At 45.0% G+C, this 9,769-nt stretch overlaps 1 protein-coding gene across 1 annotated transcript; it reads left to right on the top strand.

The window, feature by feature from the left end:
- Nucleotides 1-655: 655 nt before the first annotated feature.
- On the top strand, nucleotides 656-6,825 carry LOC127469876 (protein mono-ADP-ribosyltransferase PARP12-like). Its single transcript, XM_051784730.1, has 7 exons — nucleotides 656-778; nucleotides 882-928; nucleotides 1,821-1,911; nucleotides 3,152-3,227; nucleotides 3,936-4,066; nucleotides 5,892-6,043; nucleotides 6,486-6,825. Exons 2-7 carry the CDS (start codon nucleotides 910-912, stop codon nucleotides 6,764-6,766), a joined length of 750 nt encoding a protein of 249 aa, XP_051640690.1. The 5' UTR covers nucleotides 656-778; nucleotides 882-909; the 3' UTR covers nucleotides 6,767-6,825.
- The last annotated feature ends 2,944 nt before the right edge of the window (nucleotides 6,826-9,769 follow it).

Raw genomic sequence — 9,769 nt, 5'->3', positions numbered from 1 at the left:
AGCTTTGGAAGATCCTACTTGAATCTGGATTTCTCTTTCAATGTAGGGCAGAGCAAGCAGCCAAGCACTGATCAGCTCTTCTGCACCTGTGTTATCCCTGGATTCATCTGTCTGCTCCTGAAATGGAGTACTCCTGGTATTGGCTTGATGATTCTGAGCAGTGGATTGAGTATGGGAAAGAGGTGAGATCCGTCTGCTGTTGATGCCAAAAGCTTTTGTTAAACCATCTTTGGACAGTTATTTAGGGCACGTTGTTCTGCAGCTGGTGTGTTCTACACGCACCGCTGGGTGCCCTTGCAGTGCTGCTCCGATGCTCGAGTGGAATTGTCTTATTAATTGTCCCTCAAAGCAGGACTGGAACTCTGCGAAAGCTTTTAAAGGACTGGCTTTGAAAGCGTGTGCATTTTCCAGAGTTGACAGACATCTTTTGGCTGAAGCTGACCACACAGGCTGAAGGCTGCTTTGTTGCTGTTGTTACAAGCAGCTGTTCTCTGTGGGGTACCCCTCTGTCACTGCAGAACAAAATGCTTTAAACCTTAGAGACTTCAGAGCAGCATCACATGATAGAGGCCTGGGGAAACACTGGTACTTCCCCACAGTGACTCCTAAACTGAAGGGTGGTTTCTAACAGGTATAATTTCATTGTTCTTTCTACAGCATCCAGATCACTGCTCTGCCAGTGTAACATCTGCATTTCTGGAGAATGAATATCTAGCTGACAAGAACGCTGTTATTTTTTTCTCAGCTGGTTCTCAGCACTATAAGATAAACTTTGCAGGTGAAGTATATCCTTGTTTTAAGTCTGTTACACAGTGCAGCTGGCTCGAAGGTATCTTCTTCCATGCAGAGCTTTCACCCTATGTCTGCATCTCTTTGAACAGGTCTTTTTCCTCCTGCAAATTTTCTCCAATGCTACAGAACTTGAGCAGTATGTACATTTCTCTGCAGTTCTGAGATGCCTTGCTCAAGCTTCTACACTTGGGCATCTGTAGTCAAAAAAGCGTCTCTGACAATATTGTATATTCAGAAGAAGGGTCGAGAGTAAATGCTTCATGGCACCTGGCTTGTCCATTTGGGTTTATACAACTAAAGAGAAGGAATGAGAAACCAGAAAAAAACCCCAAACAAAAGACTTAAAAGTCAAGTGGTGAAGAAGTGAGACCATAGTGGACATCTTGCAACCTAATAATGGGGAGAGAAAGCACAGAGTGCAGCTAATGAAAATTTAGGGCTGGTTGCACAGAGAGAGAAATGGGAAAATGAGAAATGCTTTTCTGTTTCTAATTTATTTACCCATCTTAAAACTCCTGTTAGCTTTCCAAACTTTAAATCTGTTTCCTGGCATGAATCAAAAGTGGTGTTTAAAGGAGGAAACAATGGATAATTAGCCATGTCACACAGCGTGTGCTCTGTGAGATTGTTACAGGACCAAGAAGAAAGGGCAGACTTTCCTCTTAGCACCACGTAACGACCCAGTGCTGCCAGGAAAGCCAGGTTTATGGCCCCCATTGTATTGAAAACTCTTCCCTGCTGCAGGCCTGCCATCAGACCTAGTTTTCTCTGGCTGGCAGCCTGGGTGCAAATACATATGCAGGTGCAGTTGGTGATTGGTTGCCTTTGAGTTTCACAACCTGTGCTTGCTGATCTCCAAGTAGGAGCAGTGCAAGTGAGAACGGTAATGAAGTCTGGACTGGGGTGGGTGGGATAGGGAGAGCATCACAGTGCAATATTCAGGGCTACCTCCTCTTTTATTTTTACTTAACATATAAGACTGTGTTCCTGGACAATGAATTTTTGAGTTATTGTGTTTTTCTTTGAAGACATGGTCCAAACAAATTTGCTCTTTAAAACACAAAGAAATGTTATTCGACTGCCAAAACATCTGTTACCTGAAGGTGGACAAGACAGAAGGTAATATACGTGCATTATTTAACAATGTCTCTGTAGGACAGCACCTTTCTGCTAAGAAGTTCCTCCTACCTGTCTAAAATGCAATTTTAGATTTCTTAAATTCATTTTTAGATGACTCTAATGGTAAATTTTGTGGCTACAGTATTTGTAAATTATGCAACACTTCTGTGAAGCACTCTGGAGAGATGTTTGGTGGCAATGTCTGGCAGCTGTGAGAGACCACTAGAGTGGATTTGTTCTCTCTGTGAGAGGCAAGGCTACGTAAGGCTGACCCAACAGTGCCAGGAATTTTTATTCCTTGATTTATGCCTCAAAGCTAATAAATAAACTGTGCAGAGATTAGGAGCAAGAGACTGCCAATCCCAAGAGCTGTGGAGCATATGGATACCATTCCCTGGAAAGCTGAGGATATATTAAAACACAAATTCAGGCAAATCCCCCTAAATTAAATGAACTAGAGGCACTTACTTGAGATGCCCTATCTCGTGGCTTTTTTTGAAGGAAGTTCAGCTTAACAGAATTGGAGCACATCTGCTGTAAATGTCAGTTGTGCTACTGATTTATTTTAAAAAGATCTGCCTTTGCTTCAGAAACTCACCGATAGAAAGCGCGTGTGAAACTGAGGGTTCAATTTAAGGGCTGGTTCAACCAAAGGGGGGTTAATTAAAAAAAAACCCTAACCAAACCAAACTGTGGATCCTGAATGGATGATGATGCTCCTATTGCCTGGGTTAAAACCTGGGTGCCAGGAGGGCATAGTGCTGGAAGTTGTTGAGCACTGACTGGTGCAGTAGTGCCTGCAGGGCACAGCTGTGCATCCACAGGCTCCTGGCTGGCTTGGTCCTGGGGACGGGTACCAGTGGCCACCCATCTGGCCAGTGAATCAGAGAAGAGTGGCCACATGGAAGGAGAGGGCTCATGCTCTGATTTCCTTGAGATGTTCAGATAGCACACGTGGAGGGCTGTCTGGAGCAGTTGGATAAACCAGCGAGCTAGGAAGGTGTTACTTCTCATTTGAAGCTCTTCTACCAGTATCCTGACCTGCCAAGGGATGCATCAGTGCCGCTAGGATGTGTGTAGAAATCTAAACTGGGGAAAGGGATAATAGTTATGAGAAAAGTAAAAGAAAAATAAAAATCCAGGGATACCTGAATGCTGCTGTAGAGCCCGTGATTGGATTCTTCAGAAGGGGGTTTTGGTTAGAAGTATCCACTAAATTGCTTCTCTTTCTCTTCTGCAGCCAAAATACGACTCTATCTTGTTCTGTCTATCCTCCACAATGGGACCAGTCTGCACTACCCGACATTGGGTTCAAGGTAGGTCTTTCCAGCTCTCCAGTGGGTAGGATGTCCTGTACTGATTTTCCTGAGAACATGAGTCAAGGCAGTTGAGATGTTCCCAGTTTTTAAACGTGTCTTATAAAAATAAGCAACTATGATGTGAAACAAGACTGACAGTTTCACAGTCAGAATAGATGTGTGTTTCCTGGGAAGCTCTCTGAGAAACCCCTACGATACCATGCAGGATAAGAAAGGCTCTTTTGGCCATTACTGGTCTGACCTGTCCTTTGCACTGTCCCAAGGCACCTCCTCGTCTGATAAACTGGAGAAATTGCATCTTAAGGGGGTATTGTAATATTTCCCCTGTTGATTTGAGGCAAAATGTTATTTGCTGTGGTAAAACTACAGCTTAGCCCTGTAGGGAAGGAGCTAGGTGTCAGATGAAGGCAAAACTTTCCACTGTTCTCCAGCCTGAATACTGCTGTGCATTTCAAATTTAGGTTACTCTGAACTCAAAATAATCTGGATGTGGAGGTGTGTCCACCAAAGGAAGCTCATATGGGATTGCATTGATTTCCCTCAGTTAGTATCTGTGCTTCCTCATGGGGAGAGGATGGTTAACAGGAAAAACAGAAGGAGCTTGTGATTTTTATGTAGATGTGAGGAGGTTGATGAGTCCTTTGGGAGGACTGGGAGTTGTTACTGTCAGTAATACCCTATTTTTGGTGTTTTTAAAATTTTCAGTTGGTACAGCTCAGCTTTGATTCCCACGAATATGGAAAAATCAAAAGGCTGTTTGAAAAGACGATGAAAGATTATTGCATCATTCAACTTCAGAGGATCCAGAACCCAACACTTTGGGAACTTTTTCAGTGGTTTGTATCTATTTTTTTTCATTTTCCTTATGGTATCAGAAGACCAACATTTCCTAATCTATTGTCCTCCGTAGCCTACCTTAGGAGTGGCTAAATCCAGTGGCTCAGCAGATGTGAGGCTGCCATGTACCTGTGTGCCCGGGTCTGGTTGGTAGTGAGGTTCAGCAGATGCTCCCAGTAGGTGCATGTGCATACACAGAAAATATATGAATACACACAGAGAAATCAACATGGTCAGCACAGCACTCATGCAATTGTGAACAGCACTAATGGCCTCACTGCTGTCCCTTCCTCTGGCTGAACAGAAATGAGTGGCAAAATGAATGTCAGTATAAAAGCCTGTTAATGGAATACATATACATTGATGGATCCCTCTAGGAGCTGGTCTTAGCCTACTCATCTGCTGGCTCCTGGGTCCTCTTGTCTCCAGTTATGTTTTGCATAGACACATACACGTGCAAATGGGTCTTGGTAGATTTCACAGTGTCTTCAGCGATTGGCCTGGACCTCCCAGTCCCACTCATAAGCAAGCTCAGACCTTCTGGTCTCTCCAGCATCTGGCCTAGACTTATGACTGCTCCAAAACCTGACTCCTGGGCCAGCTCCCCTCCTTACTGGCTGTCCAGCCTTACACTGGCTGGTGGTCACACACTGGCACACGTGCCCTCGTTTGCTGCAGTTGCTGGGGCTGTGGATATATGGCTCCTGTGACCCAAGGTCCTACTCCAGTTGCCACACACAGACCCCCAACACGTGCATGCACACAGGCTGGAGACTCCATCGCCAATGTAAGAGTTAGAACTTGGAGTCTGATGAGAAGATAGGGCAGACTGTACTGATCAGGCACTGGATGTGGCCAGACCAGCCTACTAACCAGGCAGTGGGCTGTTTTTACACAACCTACCCTTTTTACCCCCTTATCCATCTATTTTCCTGTTTATCTTTCTCAGACCATCCTGATCTCACCCTTCTCCCACCTACAGTTCCTCTTGTTAAACATCGCATTGAAAGTCCAGTGTAATCCCTGAATGCACTTCCCCTCTGTCCCATAACAAGTCCCATACTCTCATGGGCAGTACCCTCTTTATGTCTGTGAGCTGCTCTGGGCCTGTTCCATTGTTCATGGTGCCAAGTGTCTCCCTGATCTGTGGGGTTGAGGCTTCCCTGGGGCTGAGGCTCCCGTGGGGCAGCCCTTGAAGGAGACTGGGGCTCCTCTCTGTGACTTGGGTTGCTTCTGTGTTCTTTTGTGTGTATGGAAATGAGCCTTTTATCACATAACCTAATGGGTGTGTGTGTGTGATTCTTGCTAGTGTTATTCAAAAAATAAATTCTTTTCCTTCATCATAACTGAGTTCTGGTATTTCAAGTTTATTCCTTTGGTTTTAGTTTCTTCCACACAGGAGTTTAAGAAAAAAAAAGGGAGGGACTTTTTTTATGATAAAGGTGGAACAGAGATTATACAATCTTCACCATGGGTTCATACAGCTCAGTTTTATAATCATATTTATGCATTCAGGATTTATATAACATGAGAACTGACCAATTTCCAGTCAAGAGATGTTTGTCTCTTTACTCTCTTATGTGGTATGAAGTTGTGGGTGACACAGTCCATAGCGATGCTGAGAACTTTTTGTTTTGCTGGCACGAGCCAGCTGTGCAGCAGGGTACCAACAGAAGTGCAAAGCAGGCAGTAACCCCACTGAGAGTGGTTTGTGTCACTGTTTCTCCATGACCCAAAAGTAGGAGGAGTTGAGTTGGGAAGTTGTCCTCATGTGAACCAGGATAACAAGTCATTCTTTTTTTTCTTTTTTTTTTTGGTCTCTAGGCAAAAAGAGAAGATGAAGAAGGTCAATAAATCAAAAAGGGTGGATGAGCGGCTCCTGTTCCATGGGACAAATCCATCCCACGTGTCTGCCATCTGTGAGCAGAACTTTGACTGGAGGCTCTGTGGGACTCATGGGACAATGTATGGAAAAGGTACAAGTGCAGAAGTGTGGCTGTAGGGGCTGTAGCAGCATGGGCTGCAGACCCTGGCCAGGCTTGTATGTGGGTGTGATGTGACTGACTGTCCCTGACCCCTGCACTCCTGCCATTAGAGCACTCTCCCCTGCCTCCATCTGCATTGCTGCAGACAGCATCCACAGCAATCCCTTTCCAGGAGGGACTAAAAACACCCCTCTTTGCTTCAGGTACCTGCAGTTCTGCAAAGCTCTTGGGCAGGTGGGACTGGGAGGTTGATGGCGAAATATGACTGGAGTTTGTCGATGCTTTAAAATAAGCCAACGTGTGTTGCCATCTTGGCAAGAATGTGTGTAGGGTTACCTGGAGTTGTTGAATCACTGGCTACCAAAGTGCTGACCACAGATGCTTGTTCCTCAGCTGCTGTATTGTCTTACCTGTGCCTTTTTCTGGTCCCTAGGAAGCTACTTTGCCCGAGATGCCAGCTATTCTCACGAATACTGTTCCTCTCGCAGTGGTCGCTACACCATGTTTGTAGCTCAAGTTCTTGTTGGAGACTTTGTTCAGGGAAACTCTGAATACTGTCGCCCTCCAGCCCGAGCCGGCAATTCAAACAGACTTTATGACAGCTGTGTGGATGACCCAATAGACCCTTCCATCTTTGTCATCTTTGAGAAGCAACAAATTTACCCTGCCTATATCTTGGAGTACAGCATTGAGACCCAGTGTGTGGTCCTGTAATGAATGGTGGAATCTCCTTTGAATTCACATTGAATAAATTACTCTTTATTAATTCTTTTTTAATCTTTGTTCAACTTTAGTAGTAGCTTTGGAACACTTCATAATGTGGTTAACAAATATCATTCCCCTGATGGTTTGGGGGGATAGTTTTTTTGGTAGGGGCTATTCTTTTTCCAACAGAAAGCACTAAACTCCAGCATTCACTCTAGCCTGGAACAAGGATGAGCTTGCCTTGCATACCCTGATGCAGTGACACCTACTGCTGCTGAAACCACCACCACTGAGTGTACAGTTAAGTGATACGATCACTTAGGGTTGATTCCTGCCTATGATGGTACTGATGTGCCGAAGGGAGACTGGGCAAGGAATGTGGAAGAAGGAAAAGTGAAAGAACCTATGTTGTGGTGCACAAGAGAGGAATCATGGCCTGTCTTCTCAGCAAATGGTAGGAAGCTCCTGCATTCCGGAGGCTTTGCAATTAATGCTGGCAAAGAACTTTGCTTTGTTTCCTGGTCTCATTGCTGACATCTCTTCTCACCTTGTTCTGCTATGTCAAGTTCGACCGCCTCTGTGACATCCTGTCCTTCTTCTGTCCCCACTGGGTTTAGGTCAAGAAAAGCAGGCATATTGCAGCTGCTGAAGTTAACTCCCCACCATGCCATGACACCAACAGTGAGGAAGTCTGTGGTGAGCTGAATAATGGCACACAGCAGTGTCCCACCAGGGCTGCAGAGCCACTGCCTGCAGCAGTGAGCAGTGAGACAAAGGGTCTGTGTGAGGGTGGCCACTGGCATGGCCACCTCCTTTCCACCCTGCAGGCTGAAGTTGGTGATGGCTATTTTGTGTTGCCCTGCTGCTGCCTGGCACTCCTCCCAGTGATTGAGAAGTTTCCCAGTGGTGTGTGCTCCAACTGAGATGATGTGGGGGAAGCTTGGGTTGTGGTCATAGTACTTGAAACTTGGTGGATGGTGGGATAACATTTAGGATGACCAATAGCATGGAAACAAAAATTTGTGGTTTATTTTAAAACAGTCTTGATGTATAAGCTGTCATAATTCATCAAGAGTCACAAGTGGTTCAGCTGTGCATGCCGTATGTGGAAGGAACCAAGAGGAGGGATGTGTGTAAGGTCTCATCAGTTTTCCTAAAGCCTGTTATTTTCAGGCACAACCAGTGCCCTTAGAAAATGTCAGAAAGACAACTGAGTGCAATGAGTCCCTGGGCTGCCCTAATTCATGCACTTCCATGTCCCACTGCTTTTGTAGGAGCCTAAAGGTTGTTCTTTTGCAAATTAATGATCTAATCTTGTCAGACATGGGTGAGCAGAGAACTTTCTATGCAGTCAGGAAGTAAAAATGAAAGTCACTTAAATGGACTTTTTCCCTGAATATAAGATATTTTTCATTTAAAAAAAAGAAAAGCACATACCAGCTGCCACACACCTTTCTCAATAAGAAAAGTGGTGAACAGTTAATTGCTCTCCTGTACTGTCAATACTACTGCATTGGAAAACTGCCGTGATTTTGTAGATCTGTTTGCCATGGATTTGTCAGTTGTCCTAGATCTGCGTCCTGTGCCTTGCCTGAACATGAACCTGAGCATTATTTGTACAAACAATAACAGAAAGTCTGTTTTAAGATGATAATTTTATAGCTAGCTGGGATTACATAGAGGTCTTTGTTTTACAGACTTGCTGCCTGGCTGTGGCACTCTGTGGTGCTGTGCATGGGCAGCCTTCACCCCTTGCTGCCTCCGAGTTGCAGGCTTGCAAGGATGAGAAGGGACTGAATAATGACCATTTTCAGCTGTCACCTTTCTTTGGTCCTTGCAACATTGCATAGTTTTTCTTCATGGCTTCATCAGCTTATGGGGGGTTGCATGTGCAGCCTTTGGGCAGGACAAGGGTATGGAGATGGAGGGTTTGGGAAGAGTTTTGTTATTAAAGAATTATGAGAGTTATTAGAAAAAATGCTCTGTGGATTGATGCTTTTGTACAAACCATCTTCTCCCATTCTTCTCCTCCGTGACAGAAGAAACCATCCATCATGTGGGAAAAAGTTGTTTCCAGCAAGATGGGCTTCAGAGTATGATTGCCAAACTTGTTGGGGGCAGGAGAAAGTAAGGGAGAGCCTGCTGAGAAGCAGGCCAGCCACTGAAAAAGGGGTGGGGGGTGTTGATCTTAGAAAGAAGAAACCAGGCAGAGAACAGAGAACACGTGCAAACGTGCACAGTTTGGAAGACAATGAGATTTTCCAGTAAGTCAAAACTATTTCTGACTGCAGTGAGAGTTTCTTGCAGCCTCCAGCTGCTTCCAGAATTAGGTGCTGGGTGTTATATTGAGAAGGTCAGACAGGGCCTGGTGTGAGCAGCTGTAAGTGTGCTGATGTGGGACTGCTATGGGCTCTGCAGGTGCTGCAGGACTGGATCTGACATGGAAGCTGTCCTTGAGGAGCCCATGTTCTTTCACAGTCACTCTCTGCAACACTCTCTTTATGTGTCCCAAAGCAGCAGTCCTGCCTCCAGTGACAGGAGAGTGGATGGGAAGGAGCAGATGCAGGGCATTCACCTGCTTGAAAACACCTAATCAAAACCACCACAAAACTCAACTCCCAAATACAGTGTTTGGCATTAGCAATTTCCAGTTCTGCTTGTTTTGACATCAGTAAGGAAGCGGTGTGTGTGTGTGGGGGGGGTTGCAGCATGAATTTTGACTGGCATAAGATGAAATTGAACCTCTAGCCCAGCAGATTTGGGAATCTAAAGCTAAAAGACTTGGGAATATTTCAGTTAGTGAGGCACTGAGAGCAGAAACTGCTAGTAAAAGTGAAAAGCAACTTAATCTGTGAATACTTCTTCATGGGAGTTTTGTTCAGTATTGTAAATTTGCTAAAACTTCTTCCCAACCTGAACCTCCTGCTACCTCTGGAGTGCCTGGGTGCCTTTGAAGTACTGAGCAGAAAGCATTCTTCACCAACCTTTTAGATGAGAAATGCTTGCAAACCA

This window comes from Manacus candei, unplaced genomic scaffold (assembly GCF_025592945.1).
Source record: "Manacus candei isolate 608988 ecotype Guabito, Panama unplaced genomic scaffold, ASM2559294v1 h1tg000018l, whole genome shotgun sequence".
NCBI lineage: Eukaryota > Metazoa > Chordata > Aves > Passeriformes > Pipridae > Manacus > Manacus candei.
The sequence above is the reverse complement of the archived record's forward strand: the minus strand, read 5'-3'. Positions and strand labels throughout refer to the sequence as shown.

Bases quoted from the DNA above. Each gene is read 5' to 3' on its own strand.
- LOC127469876 (XM_051784730.1), top strand. The intron at 3,228-3,935 runs GTAGGTCTTTCC...TAAAATTTTCAG, and splicing joins TACCCGACATTGGGTTCAAG to TTGGTACAGCTCAGCTTTGA. The intron at 6,044-6,485 runs GTACAAGTGCAG...TCTGGTCCCTAG, and splicing joins TGGGACAATGTATGGAAAAG to GAAGCTACTTTGCCCGAGAT.